At 41.0% G+C, this 21657-nt stretch overlaps 1 protein-coding gene across 1 annotated transcript in view; it reads left to right on the top strand.

Annotated features, from left to right (window-relative positions):
• Positions 1 to 21657, top strand: part of MAPRE2 (microtubule-associated protein, RP/EB family, member 2) — a 75026-nt gene that overhangs the window by 26909 nt on the left and 26460 nt on the right. The window contains exons 2-3 of the mRNA XM_009331404.1: positions 9110 to 9237; positions 21109 to 21254. Of these exons, the coding sequence (XP_009329679.1) occupies positions 9117 to 9237; positions 21109 to 21254 (267 nt within the window). The 5' untranslated portion in view covers positions 9110 to 9116. The remainder of the gene's footprint in view (positions 1 to 9109; positions 9238 to 21108; positions 21255 to 21657) is intronic.

Raw genomic sequence — 21657 nt, 5'->3', positions numbered from 1 at the left:
GGCAGAGCCTTGTAGAAGGCTATATAGTGTGTTGGCCCAGTGGTCTGCAAAGGCAGTGCTGGCAGGGGATCTACACATGGTTCAGGTCACAGCCATCTGCTGGAGAGTTTGGTCCTAGAAACCTGCCCACCGAGTGCCCTGCACACCCAGCAGAAAGCCTGACACTTGTCCTTTGAACCCCAAATGGCAGCAGAGCTGTGGTAGCAGTGGGAACCCTGGACAACCATACTAGAGCTTAATATTTTGCGTTACAAAAATACACAACCATGTTTTAGAGAGTGATGCACCAGTGAAAGCAGCTAGCACGGCTGCCTGTTGCTTCATCTGTTGTCACATGCTTGTTTACGACTGCAGGGTAAAGGTGGCTTAAAATAAGTGTCGCCTTATACCCCTGCTCAGTGTCGTCATCTTCTTGCCATGATGACTTGTTCAGGGGTGGAGCGAGGCTGGCTGCTTGCCTGGCAGCTCGGCGGCTCTGTCATGCAGGCTGTGCTCTGGCACCTTTGCCCACGGGTCCTGGGATGGTTGCACTGGTTGTACGGGCAGTCGCTGGACTGTTTCTTGTCCTTTCCCAAGTGTCACACCATGCACCTTCAAAGTGCCTACTCAGAAGGCCACTTTCAAAGGACTTTACTCTCTGCGGTAACAGGGAGTCAGACTTGATGATCCTCATGGGTCCCTTCCAACTCAGGATATTCTGTGATTCTAACGTGTATATTAAGGTTAGAATAAATGTTGCAATGCATAAATCAGTGTGTATCAACATTTGTTTTTAATGTAAAAGAGAGAAAAGTTGATGCACGATGAAGTCCTTGTTCTTTGTATCATATTGCATCATTTGCGAGTAGAAAAGGTGTATTGTAGTCCCTCTTCAGCTAGCGCAAGACCTTTCCCATGGGAGTGCTCCCTGGGCTAACTTTGCATACCTTGGACAACCAGGCTTTATGAAGTGTACTGTAAGTAACTCCCGTTAGGAAACAGCAGCTACGTGCTAGGAGAAAGGCATTGCATTTCCCCTTGTTTAATCCTCCCGTTTTCCCTTCTTCCCAGACTTGTCCTCCTCTGAAACCTGTGGATGCTCAGTGCCCGTCTCCTGCTGAGTCACTGTCTCGCTCGCCGGCTCTGGGCCGGGGGTGTGAGGCGCTTGGAGGTTGCTCAGGCCCCCCGTCAGGAGGGCTGTATAGTATTACAAAATCTCATTTGCCGTTACGTTATGCTTGGAGTAAATTGGCGTGTTACTTCAGCCTTTCACCTCTGAATGTATACATGTCAGGGGGGAGGAGGGGGGCAGCAAAACCCCGGATAGGTCAAAACTAAATTCATTTGGTGACTTCATCTGACTCTAGCTAGTTGGATCTCGTCCCTGCTGAAACTCCCAAGCCTGCCCACAGCGTTTTCTGGACTTAAAAGGCGGAAATGGCCGGAGTCAGGAGCAGCGGGCTGCCTGCCCTGCCAGAGCTGCCGCCGGGCTGCAGCGCGGCTGCTGCGCCGGTGGGTTATGCCTCTGACGTAGTGCCTCGGGTGCCTGGCAGTGTTGGTTTTTCTTAATCGGGGCTTCTAATTACTTGTATCCCTTCTTAATTGGGGGCAGATGTTTCCAGGTGCAGGTGACTGCTCAGGTGTGGGGGTGTATCCGCGTCATTTTGCCTGGGAGTTCATGTGCTGCACTCAGGTGGGGCAGTGGCTTTGGGGACAAGCTCTCCTCAGCTGCTGTCTTCATTTTCCAGTATATCTGCATTTGCTAAAGCACTTGGGAATCTACTGTCTGAAAATACGACTACTCATCCGTAATCTAGTGGCAGCAAAAAGATAGGAGGTTCCCCTGTTATTTACAGAACCCAGGCCCGGAACTGAGGCTTGCTAAAACATGCTGCCTCTCAAGGCATCCTTTCTCCACCATGATGAGTGTACTCAGCACTGCTGTTACCTTGCTTTACAGCATGTTTTTAACCTCTTAGAAATCCTTTAGCGATGTCTGCATGTATGCTTAGTAATCTGTTATTTTCCATAAGAGAAAAAAATAATAATAAAAGGAGAATTAAAGCTCCCATGTTTGTCTTGGTGAATTGACACTTTGATTCACAGAAGATTAGATGTTGGTTTATTCATCAGCTTTTTCAAGGTTTTCTAGTTACAAAATGGTCATAGATCCTCTGCTGTTTTCTAAAATGTAGGTGTTTCTAATTGACTTGGGTTTACTATATAACATAAACCTGAGAATTATTTTTCTGTGAATCAACTTTTTTTTTTTTCCCCACAATCCCCTTGTCTGTTGTGAAAGGTCAGCTAGTTGCCAGTGTCTATTGTGAAAATTTTACAGGTTGAATGTCTTCCTTCAGGGCATCAGAGCAGCAATTCAAGCTTAAGATCTTGGAGTTGAAAGCCTTGGGGGGGGTAGGGTAATAACTGTAAGTAAAAGCAGGGGGTTTTTTTAACATTGCAGCCTTGCCACACTTGTGCTTCTCTCATTCAGCCTACGCCAAAGGTTTTTGTGGTTCTCCATTAATAAAATAATGCTTTCTTAATTTGTAGTAATGTTCGTTTTATACTGAAATTTGTGCATCCTTTCCCCATGTTAACAAGTGCCTGTTCAGCACCAGGCACTGCTGTTGCTTTGTTTGACTAAGGTGCAGTCTGAGGGTGCCGTGCACTGCTGTGGTTCACTCCTAAGCAGTCAGAGTGAGTATTCCTTTGTGGAAATGGTGGGGGCCAAAGAGTCTGAATTGCTTCCATTTTGTGTAAGCTGTTGATGTCTGCCTTTCTTGAACCTCTGTCCTTTGTCAGGAATGTATTTTTTAGTTGAGATTTGTTTACTCATAGAAATTGATAAGGAGCCTTTCAGGATATGCAAATACTTTCAGCTGCAATTAAGATATGTAGTTAAGTGTTATCGCACTGTACTTTTGGAGGCAAAGGTGAACCTGAAGAAAAAAGAAAAGTGTTAGTATTGCTGTGGAGACATGAAATTATGTATTACTTTGCCATACAGTTTCAGTGGCAGCAGGAGGAATGAAGGAATGAGAAGGTGGTCGGAGAAAAAAAAAAAAAAAATCTTATGCTATGCAAATATGACTGGCAGATCAAAAAAATCAAGTTCAAGTGAGTCAGTGAATGTGGCTTGTCCTCCTCAGGTGCCCTAAAATATTCCAAGCACTAAATAATTTTCTTGGAATTTGTAACTACTCTTCTGATTTCAGTGATCTACCCTAATTTCATAACTGGCTAGTGAATAAACTTACAACTATTTTGTAAAAAGTATGCAGTAGACAGTGTAATGCATTGCTAGTTATTGGGCCATCTCAGAGGTTTTGGCTCAAACTGTGTATATTGTTTGAATACTTTTGATTGTGTTTTTCAGATTTGGGGGAACTGAATGTCTGGAAAAGAACCAGTATTTTTCTGCCTCACAGATAATACATTTTTGGGGTTTTTTTAATTTTTCTAAAGCCGTATGTGCCACAAAACAGACTTACCACCAGTCTTTATAAGAATTACTCAGATTTGGGACTAAACCAGTCCTTGAGACTCATCGTAAACATTTGTGTAGGTCAGAACATCCCAGCACTGGCAGGCAGCCTCTAATTTAAAAGAACAAAACTTAAAACATGCCCTAATCCAATCAAAGTAAATCTCTAGTACTCTAACCTCACTTGCATTTAAACAGGGAACTGCAATGAGAACAATAGAAAATATGCTGTTTGCTGTGTTAAATGGTAATCCTGCAACATTCAAGCAATCAAACTGTACGTGGACTGCCTCAGTCTTGTCTAGACTCTAGCGTGCTTCACAAATCATTTTAGGTCTTCGAGTCAGATCCATGTTGTGAAGCTAAAATGGCATTCAGAAGTGAATGAGATAATAAAAGATTTTAGGGCCGTTTAGTAACATGAGAACAGTGCACAAGAGATTTGACATTCAGCATTTTAAAAGGTGTGAATTTCTCCCAATATTACAACCAGAGGATTCTTTTCTCCTTTTCTTCTTTTTTCCATGGCAATACCTCGTTGTGATTAATCTTGAACTTGAGTTTCTGACTAAATAGAGCCTTTATATTGCTTGCTGCAAATATCTGGCGATGGCCATTGAATTTGCTGCGGGAGTACAGCCTAAGTCAAAAGGGAGAGTAAGAGCAGTGTTGTCAGAACTGTGCTGGAGCATTTTGTGTTGTTTTTCTGTCCTCAGGACTCCTTTTGGTAAAGACAACCTCAAGTGTAACCGGCCTCTAACGGCTATGGCTAAGGCTGCATGCAGTGAATGTTCAAGAAGCAGGCAATGTGCAGCTACAAATCAGCTGCCATTTCAGGATGACATGAAAGGATGAGTTTACCTTCTACAGGGATGTGGCCACTGAGACTGGCAGGTTTCTTCCTTCAGGGATTTTTGTTTTGCAGTGGCTTTTATCTAGAAAGCCTTTCCAACAGGAGCTACAGCAGTCTCGCTCAGCCACATCTTAGCCTGTCCGCTGTATCTTCCGCTTCAGTAATTTTTGGTGTGAGATCTTTTGTTTTACTGGCAGTGTCTATCCTGATGCTATCAGGTGCCAGCTTCCAGAAAGCTCCTCTTTGTATTGTTGCACAGGCTTTCTACTGTGTTTAAAAACTTAACATCATACCGTTGCATAATTGTACAAAGCAGGAAGGCCTTGCAGGTTCAGAGGTGAGGGCATGTGTGATGCGTTTTTACACTGCAGATAGATTCATTGCTGTAATCCTTCCAGTCTTGCCGTTATTACTGGTTTGGCATAATACAGCTTCTGCTGTCAACAACTGTTAGTTTCTCCCCGGAAAAATAAATATGCCTCTTGCAAAACTGTCCTTAAACACAGCTGGATAACACCTTGTAACAGCTGCAGTTATCCGTAGCAAGAGCAGTGGAAAATGCCTAATAGCTGAACGTTCAGTGCTGCATGTAATGCCTTAAAAAATTAATACTCCTTTGGGTGTAATGTTTACCATCGGACATGCTGAGCCAGTATATTTCTGATTGGGGAAACTGCTTAAGCATATACATGATTTTCAGTACCTAACTAATCCTCTGAACTCAGGTCTGTGGTGCTTAGCCGTGCATGTGTGAAGTGTTTTTCTGAAATGGCCTGGACTAATATGTGAAGACTCTCCTATGGCTTGTTCGTATTTATTGGGCATTTGAATTTCAGTTTCTTATAAGTAAAACAAGGCAGAGGCCGTTGTGGTTAGGCAGTACTGTAACAGCCAGAGGTTGTTAATCTCCACCTGCGTGCTCGGAAGTGGGGGATGTGATGTGCTATCTTCAAGCTGCTCTTAGTTGCTGTAGAATTGCCAGGCATCTCTATGGAAGGTGGAAGCTTGAAGATCTCAGTGAGGTAGACGCTGATTTTCAGGCTTGTATAAGCCTCATTGCAGCCTTATGCTTGAGAGCCTTCAGCCTAAACAAGGGAAAGCCTAACAAGTCGAAAATGTAAATAATGTTATTGGGAAGAAGTAGTGTATTAGGACATACAAATAAGTTGTTAGCTACTTGGCTGTTCAGAGAGTACAGCCTCTGAGTCTCCACCTGTCCAGCTGTTCTCTTGCGTTGCCTTTCAGATGTTTATTAACGACTTTTGAATCTGGATCACATTTTTCAAAGCAGTTCAGCACATGGGGAAATGAGTCCTGGAGAAAGCCTGGGCCCAGCTGTGGATGTTGAGCGCAGGGGTTCTTGTCTGTCGCCAAGCACGGCGGCTCCGCTACCTCTGCCTGGCTGTTCTTTTTTTCTTCTCTTTTTTGTTGTGGTTTTTTTCTTTTTCCCCAAGGTCTGTCTGTGTGGCAAACAGGATACGTGTGTATCTGAGCACCAAATTAGAACATGCTTACTGTAAAGGAAACCTTTCCCAGCTGAGTTTATTTAAAATGTAACCATTAGGAGGGTGGGGGACAGAGAAGCAAAGATACGGTGAACTCTTTCTAGAGATGCAAAGACATGGTGAACTCTTTCGAGAGAAGAGGCTGTGGAAGATTCAGACATATGTTAACAAGTCACTGAGAATAAATGGCAATGGCATGTTGTTGATTTTTTTTTTTTAATGTAGATTCTGATTAATTTTGCATAAATTTGTTTAAAATCGTATCGATAGACCCTCGTGCTTATCTGCGTGTACGAATGTGAAGCTATTGTCTCTAACAAATAGCCTGAACTTTCGTTTGACACATAGACCATGATTCATTTGCAGACATAGCGTAAGTTATATTACAGATATCCTTCAGGGTATCGTTGTAAAACTCAAGGTTATTCATTTACTCACTGTTTCCTGAAGTAGAGTTCTCCATCCCATGCACTGCAGCAAAGGAGGTTGTTTGCTCTCCTGTTGCTTGCAGAAGGATAGGTATTTGTCTTTGCAGTTGCTTTTGGAAGAGGATGATGAGGGAATTTCTGCTGCCTTCCTGCATGTGGATTTTCATGATCTTTTTAACAGAGCAGACTTGCTGCTTTCACTACTGGTAGCTGATGGTTGTTCTGAGTTCTGCCTGGTCTCAAGAGGACAATTAAAATTTGGATGAAGTAGTGGCAGTTGCAGATCAGAGTAGCTTCCTTTCAAATGTTAGCATCTAAATATCTTTAGCTTCTTTAGAAGTGAGTGGACTGTACCGTATTGATCTCTTGGTTTAATATTAAACTCACTATTCTGAATCTTAAGTGAATATTTAAGTCACTATTAAGCTGTTACTTGAAGTGATCTTACAAACAATACTGAACATGTTAGTTTAATAGTGACAGTGGTAGTATCCTTCTGTTAGTTTCCTATCTATATAAAAAGGCTAGGAATAGTAGAGTAAAAACCATGCTAACAGTGACGGTTTAAACTTCAGATGCCATTAGTAACAAAAATGCTGTTTGCCTTTGTGCTGTGCGCCATCCCTTCCATCCTGATGTTGAAGCTAAGCTTTCATGGTTAGCCATTCTGGTGTGGTTTCAAGAGTAAAAGGGCACTCCCTATTTCTAAAACTTTGTTCCTAGCGCTCGGTTCAATCCAAGCACTTAGTGTGTGCCAAGAAAACAACCTTTGCTAACTGTTACAGTGACTACAGTGCTACACTCATACAGTTAGCTGTGCTGTCTGGGGGCCTGCAGGAAGAACTGAACAGACTGAGGACGGGCTGATTTCTTCCATACTTCGGAGGTGCACCTACAGAAGTGGGTAGAGGGGCAGCCTGGTTCTGAATGAATTGCTGGCAGTAGTAGCCTGACTATTGGAGCATGAATTTTTTGGGCCTGCTTTCTCTTACTGGTCTGTCTTTTCTTCTTTAATTTTTTTCCTTCTCATCAGGCAAACTTGGGGATTTTATGTTTTGGCTCTTAATGTCAGTAGATGGGGACAATTTGAATGATCTTCTGTGTTTGTGAAATTTGTTTTGTAGAAGGTGACCTATATTATGGACTTTGTCATCTTGTATTTAAAATACATTCCCTGCTGTATGTACTTACACACTTATATGTTACTGTGTCAAGTTTCATGCTGGTGGGTGTTTTACACTTTTTATCTGGGTTGCTCCAGCACACCTGAAAAATGGATGGAGTTAACCTGCAGTCTTTGGGTTCTCTGCAGAATCGTCTATCAAGCTTCAAACAGTTACATCTTTGCAAATTGTCAATGGAAATAGTCCACGCAGACCTCGAATCCCACAGAGGAGATCCTGCTCTCTTTCACTGAGGGAGAAGGTTGAGGTCCAAGGCTGAGGTGGCAGGACTGGCACCAAAGCTAGCCAGTTAACTGTTAGCTACAAGGTGTCACTAGAGACAAAGGTGTGCAGTCCCCACCAAACCCTTTCTTTCCAAGAATAATAGTGCAACTTTGACTATTTGATCGTTTCTGAGACACCTCGTACTTGGATTGTTACTAGTGGACTTCCTGAAGTCCACTAGTCTTGGGAACATTATTTAATCTTTTAATGAATGATCTTGACTCTGCTCTTTGAAACTATTGATGAGATAAACTTGAATGTGCTTGTCTTTTTCTCTTGGTAATGTCACGCAACAGAAAGATGTGACTAGTGTAGAATAACAGGGAATAAAATCGAGTAGTATGTGTTTCTAGTCTATGCACCTGGGGACTGATGATAAAAGCTACTGTGAATTAGACCTACTTGCAGGAAGGGACCTTAGCTAACTAGAAGGATCTATTTAAGATGATGTGGCTATGAAAATTTTCGGCACAGAGTGCCGTTTTCCAAGGTCTTGGTGAAGCATTATCTGAACACGGTCTGAAACTGGCTGTGTTCAAGGAGGACTGCTGGCATGACCAGTAAGTGAAGGTCTGACTTTATAAGAGACTCAGAGGATTGATTTGTTTAATCTAGCCTACCTGGGCACTGGGACAGACTCCTGAGTGCTGTCCCTAATGCATTATGAAATCAGCTCTGGTGAAGAAAAAGCTGTTAGAGCTAGAGGATAATGTTGGTGGGAGATCAAATGGGTTTAAGCTGAGAGGAAGTGTTCCTGACAATTTAGAGGAATCAGGCTCCACAGCAGCTTTCCAACCAGACGGTTGGGAGTGCAAGTCTCAGTTACTTTCAGGATAGAGGTTGGTAAATTGATAAAAGAGATTATCTGGTATTCACTTTGTGACTGTTAGGAACTGAATTAATGATCCAAAAGGCCCCTGTCCCAGTAAGAAAGTTGAATAAGTAGAACAGCTACATCTTCTAGAAGTTATCTGCAAATTAAATACTGGTTTAGGCAGTCTGATCATCCTGCAGTGGCAAAAAAACTGATGGATAGATGTCAGATCACTATGTTGTGCAGCACTATGTGACGAAATCCTAGGTCTCTGATCCTGTCTGCGTATCTTTGGGCTACGTCTGATTCTTTTTTTTCCTACCTTATTAGCATTAAGCATAGTGCTGTAGGTTTGTATGTTCTTTAAGTTCACAATGACAGCCAGAGAAATATGTTCATAGATTCCAAGAGGACGTTGAGGAGGTCATGTATCATCAAAGAATAAAAATTAAGCCTCCCTTCTCAATAAATAAGAGAAGGTTGTGCAGTGATGCAGCTTTTCCTTCTTTTGTTTTTAAGAAGTGTAAATTCATTGTATCTAGAAAACAATTATCAAAATGTCAAAAAAAAATTTTTTTTGTCCTTTTTTTCCTAGTTGGGGAATGGCGGTCAACGTGTACTCTACCTCTATAACCCAAGAGACTATGAGCAGACATGACATCATCGCATGGGTTAATGATATATTAGCTTTAAACTACACAAAAGTTGAACAACTCTGTTCAGGTAAGAAAGTGTGGTATGGTCTACAAATGTTTATTTTAAAACCACTTTAAAAGTCTGATTTGTTGAAAATAGATAACTTTTAACTTTGACATAAAACAGTTACTCTGAGAAAAGGGACTAATGTATGTGTAAAGAAAGCGTTTTTGCGTTCATGTTAATCATGGAAAGATAAGGTGCCTTGAGAAAGCATAACAAATGCAGAGGTGAATGGGACGAATGTAGCAGAAGATACACAGAAGTAATAAAAAGGTTGACTAAGCAAGAAAAGAATACAGTGATAAGCTTTTGTGTTGTAAAGCTACCGGGATGGTATCTTTTCAAATGGAGAGTGGACATAGCTGAAAAAGAGACAAATAGAGAACCGACACCCCGATTGAACAAAAATTCTCCAGCACCTTTTCCTTCCTGGTAAGGGTCCTCAAATCCCTGCTGATGTTTGCAGGAAAAGACCACAAGTGTGACTGTGAAGAAAAACATGTATTTGAGGAAATGAGCCTTTAGCTGCTGTGAGGACTTTAGAAGTTTGTCAAGAAAATATGCCTGTTTCTCTTTAAATGTAACTGAACTCTTGCTGTAAGTAAATTTGGTAATGAGCCCTGAAAAAAAGGGTAATGGTTTGAATCTTTGGACATTTTGGTTAATCAGAGTGGCAACTACAAGATACATGTTAAACAACAGTCTGTAACTAGATAATGACTAGAAATGACAGACAAAGGCTGATGTTTCACTGAGAATACAGATGCCCCCGGGGAGTGATTCTTTCTGACTTCCTACTGTGATTTTTAAATTTGAAGATGTTTGTGTTGGAGGAGATCTAACTTAGATTGCTACTTCCAGACAACTGACATGCTGGGAATATCTTACTTATGAAGACAATGCTCTTCAATTCGGCTATTTACTGGTCTAGCTGAAATGCATAAATGGGGTCTTTATATTCATATATTTGAATTTACCTACCATTCTGGGTAAATTTTCTGTCTCAGAGGTGTTCCCTGAAAGGTACAGAAAATCCTTGGAGGATGATAGCCTATTCTTCAAAATTTAAAAAACAAATCTCAGCTGCAGAAGCAGGCTTGCATGCTTGCAGGCTTGCACAATGACTATAAAATTGAGGTTGAAAAAGCGCAGGTTAAAGTGCATGTAAGTAACTGATATAAACTAAATAACTAAAGACAGAACATGGGAAATAACCTTTTTAACAGTTATTAAACTTGAAATTGAAATGTTATATTTAGCTGTTATATTTACATGTCTGGAAGTTAGCCTAAGTGAATTCTTTTGGTGAATTATACATAAAGAAAATAATCACATAATAAGGAAGTGTGCACATGTGTGAAAATATGGGTGTAGCTATATATAGAGATCTAGATATAGGTATACACAAGCAAACACACTTATAAGGAGATAGAAAGATAGAATGGACATTTTCATCCCAAAATACCCAATGTTTGCCATTGTTTGAAACAGGAAGCAAACTAGACAAGTTATTGACTTGTTCCTGCATAGCTATTTATATACTCATAAACAGTTGAAAGGAAGCTTTTGAAGTGAATTCTCCATCAGGTTAAATGTATGTGGGCTTACAAAAAAAAACAAAGAAAAAAAAAACCAAAACCCTTTCCCAAAATAAGGGAGAGGTGATCTAAGAAAATGTTAATTATGCAGAATACAATGAGTTAAAGATATTTAAGAAGATCAGATTGAGAGACTTCAGCTGGGTGGGGCAGGCAGGAGAAAAGCATGGAAATTGTCACAAACCCACTGTCCCATTTCATTACACAGCTTCTTATACAACTTTTTCTGTGACCTCCAGTCAGGATTTTGGGCCACACCACAAGGGAAAAACTGAAAAAGGCTTGTCTCATTAGAGCTCTTACTCCATCCCATATAAAATTAAATCTTTTCTTCCTTTAGAACTTCCCGGATTGTATCGATTGCTATCGTTACCAGATACTTTTACATTCATATCTTAACAGGTCAAAGCTGTAAACTTAAATTTCCCCATTTGGTTTGATAGTTAAGCTCGATACTTACACATTCTTATTTTTGAGCTAATGCTCATTACAATCCCAGAAGGGGCCTTAATAGTTCCTTATCTGAAGAAACACTCTAGCGCAGTCCTTCCTGTGGTCCGGAGGACTTTACTCTCTGAACTGATGAATCTAAACTCTGCTAGCAGACACTAGAGCATAGTAGTCTTACGGACTAGGTCCTTTCCATTTGAGACCGCATAGTCCATCCCCAACGTGCAAGACATGCATGTGTAGGGATTGAAGATAGATGGACAAGAAGCTTTGGGTATCTTTCTGTATTTAACATAGTTTACTGTGTAAACCCCAAGTAGTTTATTTAATGTACTTATAGTTTATTTAGTGTACTTCTAGTGTAGTTTACAGGATGGAAACTAGGGGAACAGTAGCACAAATGACCAGCCAACTAACAGGCAGAGCACCAGCAAGCGTGGTATGGACCGTAGTTTGAGAACGGCCGATCTAACTCATTCATTCTGGCGTTCCTTTGGCTGATGTTCCTTGAAGCATTGGCAGCATTCATGCAGCTTAACGTTAGTTTCCATAAAATATGAGCATTTCTCCAGGACTTCAAAGAGAAGGAATATGTGGGAAACTCTTTACAACTATGAAGCATTTCACAGCATTAACAGGGAGCTGCAGAGCCACTGTAACTGAATGTTTATAACCTACCATAAAATTGTATGGGCATTTTCTTTTTGAGAAAAAAGCATTAAGATTTGTCATGCTGTTATATGACTGTTCAGTTCTTGTTCATTTTTGTTAATAAGGAGCAATCGAAAGGCCAGAAAAAACTAAATGCAAGGCCAAAAAAAGTGGGGGAGGAAGGGAGGGGGAATGCTAAGTCTGAATGAAAAGCTTGAAGGCATTACTTTTAGGAGGCGTGAGCTACCTAGATGTGGCATACACTCGTGTTCAGTACCTGACTGTTGAGACCTCATGGGTGCCCATGTTTTGCAGCCAACCTAGCAGTAATTTTGGACATTCTGAGCTTAAGCAAGAAGGAATAATGTGACATTCTGCCTTTACTAAAGGCTTTATTCAGAGCATACCTAAAGCTTAACGTGACAGTTTGGAATAAAGACAGAAAAAGCAATCAGACCTTCTTTTTCTCATTGCCGTGGAGAAGTATCTTTGATAATACACATGCTGTAGCAATACCAGCCTATTCCCTAGTTGCCAGTTAGAGGAACGGAGCTGCTAGGATGAGGAGCGGCAAAGGAAGAGGCTGGCTTAGTCATAAAGTATTTGTATTCTTTGGGAGTCTTAGATGTGTTTTTGTCTCTGCTAAGTAGGCCGAGCAAAGTGCAGTGTCCCCTGAGCTTTCTGAATGCCTGCTGTAGTAGTGATGTGCCAAAAAGGCCAGGTTATGGATGGATGCAGCCCTGGAGAGTCTAAATTTAGTCTGCAGCTCCTCTGGTAGTTTAGTCTTGACAACTCAAGAGATAAAATCTCTTTGAGCATCTCAAAGCAATACAATTCTCTTCGCTTTAGGTGAGTGTCAGTTTTTGGTCTCCAGGTTTTACTTCCTGCAAGGTTGTTAACCTGAATGAAATTTATAATCCATGGTTTTAATTGAAGGCATAGTGCATTGCCTTTAGATGGGCATTAGACTTGAGAGCATTCAATTTGATACATGAATGAAAAATAATAGAGAACAACTGAGTGGATTTAATGTAGTAGGATCCCATGTGCAACACCCATAGGCTTGGGGAATAGGAGTTTCAAATGAATTATGACACTAGTTGTTTCTTAGGAGTCATGCTTTTTTGTAATGAATACACAGCGGCTTCTTAAAAAGAATTCTGACTAAACAGCTTATAACTGAATTTTCTTTACTAAGGCTGTTTTTCATCTATAGGGAATACCAAGTGAACGTGTTACAGGGCTTTTCATGAGTGTTTGGTTGCTACATGAGAGTATATTCAAAATAAGATTCAGGCAGGAGACTATAGACGGCTTGCATATGAATTAAAAAGAAACAACACAAAGTGTACAAGCTATATAAATTATGAGCAAGGAAGGTAGAAATGGTAAATGTATATAGAAAGGAAAATGCAGCCTGAAGTGAGGTATAATTTCTGGCTTAGGTATGCTTGTGTGATCCTTTGAGGTTAAGGAGATACAGAATCTCTTCCACACACACACACATTTGAAAATTCTCAGTAGAATTATAAACTTGCAAATTCTCTGGCCTCCAGTGCATACAGACCTTCTGTCTTTCAGGATTTCTATGCAAGGATCAAGGATTAAATGTGGGGTGTTTGTTTTTGGTTTTCTTCCTTGCTTTTAATAAATGACCATATTATAAAGAGAGCATGTGGTTTGGCGTTTTCAAATTTTGGACTGTGATGCTTTCTCTGCAGATACCCTGGGTGTTGCTGCAGGGAATTTTTCATGTGGTGACTGCTGTAGCTAGTACCACATCTCTGCTGGCGTTCCTCCTGTGAAAATATATAGTCCCTTTATACATACATTTTGTTGGTACTCCACTGACCTGATCTCAGAGGAAGGCAGGCAGTGTGACGATAGGGCAAATGTTGTTCTGTGTTTGACTTGTGTTGCCTCTTTGGCTCGGGACTTGGGGGAGAGCTCCGTCACAGCCTCTGCTGGCTGTTGTCCCTCGCGACCAGTGCTGTGCCAGGGAGGAGGGTCATTCCTGGCTTGTGGAGGGTGTCCGAGGTGTTCTGCTTCCAGGGACTGCGCGCTGGGGCTCTGCGCCGTGGGGCTCATCACCCGCCCCTCGGCCTGGCAGCATTTGTTTGCAAGGCGGCCGTCGTGCCTCCGGCACCACCCAGCCTCAGGCCCCTCGGTAGCAGCAGGGAGCGGCGTGCCAGGCACGCTGCCTCCCGAGCAGTGCCCTGTGAGAGCCAGCTCTTCTCTCCTGCACGCAGCAAAGATCTTTCCGAGCAGGGCTGAGGTGACTGGAGAAGAAGGGTACTGGCCAGACAGAGAGATGGTGAGAAGGGCTTTTTCTTCTGCATGTCGTGTATATATACATGCAAACGGGGCATGTTCTGTGGCTTAGCTGCATAGGATTTGTTTTTTCATGTCTCAGAAGGTGTATTTTGCGCGGTGCCTATATTAACCCATAACTTCCTACACGTGTATTACTAAAATCTGCATTATAGGACCCTGTTGGAGCATTTGGTGCCAGCATGATTTCTGTACAACCCGGTGTGCTAGTGCCTGTTGAAGCTGAAGCGTGTTTCGACATCCGTGGTTTTGGTGTTTTTCCAGTTTGCAGCCTTGCAAAGGCTGGGTCTCTAGAGCAACTTGGAAACATGATTAAAACATGGCTTGATCCCATTTGCACTCTGTAACCAAGCCATGTTTCAAGGAACTGGCATGTTGTCCTGAGGTCATGCAGCACAGAGGATGCTTAGTGGCAATGACTCTCTAATGTCTTCCATATGATGTTTAGGATTAGAGGGATACAATGGATGTTAATGATTGGATTTAAGATCATTTCCAAAACTTTCTGAGGAAGCTTGCAAAGCAGTATCGCGAGATCTTCAGCCAATGATATTTTTTTAAATGTAATTCAATTCGAATTCAGGAGGAATAGAACTTAAACAAGGTTTTTACTTTTTTAAATTATTATTTAATTATTCATAGCGCTCACTTGCAGTCAGTTGCTTGATCTCCCCCCTTTTGAAAGAGCTTGTTAGATTTTGTGTGCTACTTTTTTTTTGGCATGATGAGTTACACAGCTATTTTAAGTTAAATGGGAACTGTGCTTTCTGAAATTGTTCTGATCTTCCCATTAAAAATGGGAATGAATTCCAAAATAAATTATTGCTAAAAATTAAGTATTAAAAACTCTGCTGTGTATAATTTATGAGCAGCTTAACAATTTACATATTTAAGAAAAAGAAAATACAAGTTAACACAGGGGGAAGCTCCCTTCCACACGCATTATTTAAAGTAAGTGGATATTCTGGATTATGTCATACAAATGCCCCACCTGTGTGGAATAGGACTTTCTGAAGCAGATGTCAGTTAGACACCTGTATCTCAATGACCATCGGTAAGGTTGTAGGAGGTACGTAGTGCTGTAGGCTGTTCTCTGTGGTGGCAGCGTTGCTTTCAGAAGCTCCCATCTGTATGCAGGCACTCACTCTGTCCTCATTGAGGCAGCTGTGCTCATGCAACTATGTGCAGGAGTACCATTATGCACTCTGATCTGCATCAATTTTATTTTTTTTTTTTTTAAGTGCCCTCCCAAGACTGTTGCTGGGAGGGGTGAAGCTCAGGCCAGAAGGGCTTCATTGATGCAGAGCCCCATGAGCGATTGCTTCTCTACAACCAAGCAGGCAGTAAATTGATGTGGGCTTTGAACGTTCACCAGGAAATGGGCTGAAACCTCTTAAATCGGGGTTGTTTTTTTTAATTGGAGAAATAGAATTGTGTTGACCTATATCCTATGTCGTATAGGTGCTGCTGGAAATGCAAATAGGAATTTGAAGACTCTGGTCTCCAATGGAGTGCTCAACATGAATTGTGCTATTTCTTAAACATGTGGCTATATGTAACACAACTTTATGGTCACAGGCATGCCCAGTTTAAAAAAACCTTGAGTGGCATAACAGAACACCCGTATCTGAAATCTAAATGAAAATCTATACTATGATATCTAAGTCAAAAACCTATCTTAACATCACTCCCACGGAAGCAATTCTGGGAAGCCTGCGGTAAAAGACAAGCCCCAAGTGCTGATGTACTGTAAACAATGATTGCTGGCCTTCGCGGTTTTTTTCCCCATTCTTATCAAAACTATTAGGTCACGCATGCTCCTCGTAAGTTGCTGCTTTTTTTGTTGTTGTTGTCCCAGCAACAGAAATACCAGGTGTGTGCAGTTTCCCATCAGTGTTAGCAACCATCGCTCTAGTGAACTGAAGTGCTGATGACTAATATGCATACAAATCATCCCGTATTTTCCAAACGCGTGGTCAGGTTGTTGCAGCTGTGGAGGGAATGAATAATTTGAAGGAATTTGTATCCAATGTGACTGGATATACGTGTTTAGATTATCTGAAAAAAATTTCCTTAAAGCAAACAAACAAAAAATTTGAATTACAGAAAAAGGTATGGTCAGACTTTTTCCCAAATGGGTTTTTTCAAAAATGAGTATGTGAAAATCAAACCGGAGGCCTGGTTAAAAGGTTTAAACTTGAACTGCATGCCATTTTAGAACAAAATTCTTACTTAGCATTTATAAGAAATTTCTAGTGTAGCACTTAGCTCCTTTTGCTGTGGTTTGGACACCAGAACAAAAAATAAAGCAGCCCCACACACAGACAAGCCCTGTCTTTTCATGGGCCCTTTGTGTTCCCATGTTGGCTGGTGTGGTTTTATGTGACTTTCTGGGATCTTGCTCCCATACACTGCAGGGATGAACGGGGAGGGACAGAGTCTTCTGACATTTGATGTGAAGGATTGACCTGACTCCTCCTATAGGGGACAAATACTAACTTGGGCATACCTGAGCTTATATTATAGTATTTCTGCTAAATACTTTATTAGTATATGAGGTACTAAATATAGTATATTTAAAGAAGTTAGTTTGCAAATAGTATTTACAATTTCCTTTATAAATATATATATACATAAATGCCAAAAATACCAAGGATCCAATCTTGCTCTCCAGCTAAAGTCTAGGAGGTTTACCAAGCAGTAAGAACTTGCAGGAAAACACTATTCTTTTGTTTTCATTGTTATCTCCTTTAATTTCCTTGTGCTTTAAATAGTCAGAAGCAGGAGTACCTTTGATTATTAAGAAAATACTTGTTTGCTTTTTTGATTCATCAACCTCCAGACGGAAGAGGAGAAAGGAAGAAAAAAACTGAAAATCTGTAATGACGCAGAGTGCATATGCTTCAGAGCAAACTGTAAGTCAGTATGGACAGTCTGGGAAGGAAACGTAGAAGCAGGGAAAGAAAAGTATAAGACAAAAGCTAGAATGAGTTCAGCGTTGTTTACTGCAAGGGGGACTAGCGAAAGATTATCTACAACTCTGAAAACGCTGTGAAAATGTTGTGATTTTATAGATTGGGTAGAAGCTTCCAGCTTTACCACTGCATGTGGCAAAACTCTTCAACTGTAATAGCTTTAAACAACCACCTTTTCAATTCTTGGTTTGTCCTTTTGTGTCTTAACTCTGCCCCCGCAGCCCTTCCCCTCCTCTGGCAGCCGCCTGCCTGCCCAGCCCCGTGGGTGCAGCCCCCTCGCTGGCCCTTGCTGCCTGCTCTGCCCCTGAGCCCGCTGTGGGAAGCCCAGCAAACCACCTGCAAACTCGGTCATGCTGCTGGGCTCTTTCTGCTCACTCCCTCATCGGGCCAAAAGTAGCGGCTGCTGGGGGTGTAATCCAGCACAGACGTGTTGGCGGGTTGGTTTTGGAGTCTGGCCTGTGAATATCTTCTGTAACTAATGGCTGCATCAATATTCTAGATCAGATACACGAAAGGACTTTTGGCCGGTGATTCTAAATTGCTTGTTAGCTGATACAGGATAAGAGCTTTTTAACATTGATCCCTCTTCTGCAGTGCTACCAGCTGTAGTTTTCATCTTTCATTTCAGTAGATTTCAAATTATTTCTGTTTGTCTGTGTGTGTGTGTATGTGCATGTTTTCATGCATATAAAAGTTTTTTGGTCATCGAGACGGATTTATTGTGAGAGGCATTCTGGACAGGTAGTATGCTTTCAACTCCTGTGTATAGATTTGTTAGGTTTGGGGGTGGGGTGGCTGGGTGTTGGTATTCAGGGTTTTTTGCAGAAAATGTAAGGAACTTTTAAAATCTTGAATAAAATATAATGGCATAAAAATTCTATTGTTCATGTAAATTATGCAAGAGGTGTGTCACAAGTCATGATGTCATTATCTCTACTGCCATTTTCTTTATGTTCTGTTAAAAATATTCCTTTCCCATGCACCCCCATTGAAGCATCAATTGTATAAGTAAGTTGAATAGACCTAAAGTGCTGTCCAGTATGCAGAGGACCACGTGTCTATATGCTGTGGCTGTGAGGTACAGGCATTGCAATCTTGCGTGACTTAAGTAGGGCTGCTCTTTCTGCTGCTTCCAGGAAATCTCAGCAATGGGCAGCGTAGAAAATAGCGTTCCCATTCGTTTGGCATTCGAATGCAATGTGACAGCTACAAGCTTTAGGCGGTAACATTTTAAATTATAAATAAATACCCATATAATATTAAATATGTACATAACCTCGATGTCCAAAATCAGGTAGTCCCAGTTGACTGTAATGATATTTCTACTTTCTCCTGTTGCTGTGGTAGGCAGGTCTCTGCCTTTTGGGAGTCGAGAAGAGTTTTCTCTCTTTGTAGTTTGCAGTGTTTAGTTCAGTCCATGTTTGTATGTTGGCTCTGTACTTCAGGAAAGAGCATTTTAATGAATTATGTTTGCCGATGTAATAAAATCCTCCTGTTGGGGAAACGGCCTGGCAGCTGGCTTCGGTGGTGTATCAGAGACCAGGCTCGTGCTGTCATGTGGATGTAGTCCAGTGTTTTCTGCCCTCAAGTGTCGTGCAGACCCAGGACCACCTCCTGGCTGGCAAAAGCACAGAAACAACTGCCAGCCTGATGGGAAGGAAACACGAGGAAATACCGTACCTAGCGTCTTAAACATAGTAAGACTCTATCTAAAGGCATGCAGAAGGAATTTGCATTACCAGCAGAAGGAGAAAATCTCATGTGAACACTTTGGGTTTCTAGTTTTCTAAAAGGATCTAGATGAAAGGTTGCGCGGTGCATTTTCAAGGCCTCCAGGCAATTACTTAGATATCAGAGTAAAGCTTATAATTGGGGTATGGGGAGGATGAAAGGACAGAATTAGGAACAAATCCAATTTATAACATGAAATGGTTGCATAATAATCCTTTTGCATGAAATTAAACAGTAATAAATGTAGTCAAGCCATGCATTATCTGTATATCCATGCTTTTAATTGTAACGTCATTTTTTCCTGTTGCCACATATTTACCAGTTCTCTTGCTAAGGATGAGTTTTGAATAACTAATTGTGTTTATATAGGTTTCTATAAGAAGATGCAAATTTGTCATCTGATGTTTGTAACTTGCCAAAAGGCTCCTTTTCCTTTAGGGAATATTTTACTTTGATTCCTAATCATATCAAAACCATTGCAAACAGCTAAGCACAAGGTGTCCTTGGAAAATCAGGTTTTTTTTTTTTTTATAACAGTTTTCCCCCACAAAGCTAGGCAACATGAAGAGAATTTTTCAAAAAATGACGGTGGTTTTCAGTACTAAAGTTTGATCTTGGTAAGCCCCTTAGCAAAACTTGTATCAGTATTTTGGGAAATTTTTTTGGACTGCACTCTTAAACTCTGCTTCTCTTTTTGGGAAGTTATGAGCTCTGTAACCCTTCATGTGATGGTTGAGTGGATACAGAGAATGAGAACTATCTCATGCGTAACGATGGTCCTGTCAAAACACAGGCGTATACCCATGGAGAAAAATGTCTTAAACTTTAAGTTATTGTTGCCCCTCCTGTAAAACTGGGCAAGCCAGGTATGTGCTCTGTTAATTTGGTTTCTGTATGAGCACTCAGCAGAATTATTTTTTGATAAAAATCATTGTTGTTGATACTGCGTTGAACTGTTAGGTGAGATCTGGACACTTGTTTGTCAAAACTGATCTGCACTAAATGCACAAAAGTCCTTTTTGTGGAAGTTCAATTGAACTTGTCATGAGTAATCGGGCGATCACTTCCCTGCCCTGTATGCTCAAGTGCAGGGGCTGCACACTCTACAGCTCTCTGCTCCAGAAATGGACTTCACTAAATCTTTGCTGAGTGTAAAGCATTTTGTAGAAAACTCTCTTCTAAAGAAGAACTGAAATTGGTTTTCCTCTGATTTCCTCATTTTCAGACTTAATTTCTAAACACCTGAGTGCGTCAACAGTAAAGACTTATTTTGCAAATGACAGTGACATGATGTTGTAGGAGGAAGATCCCTGCATACAAGAAAAGGCTATCCCTGTTAGGTGTACTCAACACACTGTTTAGAAAATTTTCCATATACTTGCAGCTCTGTGCTGGATTAGTTATACACACACACAGGCGCACACACCCCTACCTACTAATATGTAAGTTCAGATAGCCCTCAAAGTTGAACTTAAACCTTATTGTTTTGAGTGAGAACTAAAGCTGGCAGGCCAGCTTCTGAAATCTATGGGTGGACTATGCTAAAGTCTGCTTATTTAAATGCTTTTCTCAGGAGATGAAAATCAGTAAAGATGTTTGTTTTGGAGGGGTGGGAACTGGCTAGTATGTTTTAACAAGCTGGAGCTTTACAACTTATTTTTTTAAAATCGTGGTTCGATAGAATCTTAAATGATTGCCTTGGACTTGATTGGCATTCGGCTACAAGTGCCAGAAGAAAGAGGATCTTGGCTTGGCTGAATTCAGGGGGCTGTGAGGATTGAGGGAGCTTATTAAGAGGTTTCCATTTTGACTGTGATCTTCCCACTGTATGGACAGTCCTACTGTGTATAGGGACTCTAAGAACATCAGTTTTAAACAGAAGAAAGATTTACTTGGCATTAGTCATGGTAGTTCTTCAGATGCTACACAGCAGTGCGTCGTGCATCCAGACTGAACAGAAAAAACCCCACATTAATATGTCACACTCTTCAGTGTACATTATACAAGTAGATCTTGGGTGCATAGCGTTAGGTTGAATTACAGCAGGGTCTTACTCAGCACGGTTGCTTTCTGCTCATGCTTTCTGCTAATGACATTAAACGCCATTTGGTCTTAGCTGGGTGCATCTGGATTAATGTCAATGCATTCTCTTGTTATAGGAGCAGCTTACTGCCAGTTCATGGACATGTTGTTCCCAGGGTGCATTAGCTTGAAGAAAGTAAAGTTTCAAGCAAAGCTGGAGCATGAATACATTCACAACTTCAAACTTCTGCAAGCATCATTTAAAAGAATGAATGTGGATAAGGTAGGCATTCTGTGTTTGTATTTCAATCACTACAAGTTTCAAAAGTTGTATAAACTGGGTGAAGTCAAAAAAATAGGGGAAATAAACTTCAAAATACTTAAAGTCCACTTCTTCAACTTTTGGACCGAGAACTGGAGTACAAGTTGTATGTGAAAACAGTCTTCTTGACCTTTCATTATCTGAAAAGGGTATTTAGGCATGAATGAAGAAATTTGGCATGCTCCACTTAGGTACAAAGTGAAAATTGAGTCCATGTGTCCACTGAGGAATTGTGCAGCCTAACTCATTATATCTTAATATAGAGATCCTTTTGATAAAATACCATGTGTTGGAAATTCCTTGCCATCAGTGAACCTTAATTTTAGATACAGTAAAATTACTGGTGACCTGAATTTCCAACCAA

Source organism: Pygoscelis adeliae, unplaced genomic scaffold (genome assembly GCF_000699105.1).
Source record: "Pygoscelis adeliae isolate BGI_AS28 unplaced genomic scaffold, ASM69910v1 Scaffold108, whole genome shotgun sequence".
Taxonomy (NCBI): Eukaryota; Metazoa; Chordata; class Aves; order Sphenisciformes; family Spheniscidae; genus Pygoscelis; species Pygoscelis adeliae.
This window is presented reverse-complemented; position numbering and strand designations above follow the sequence as displayed.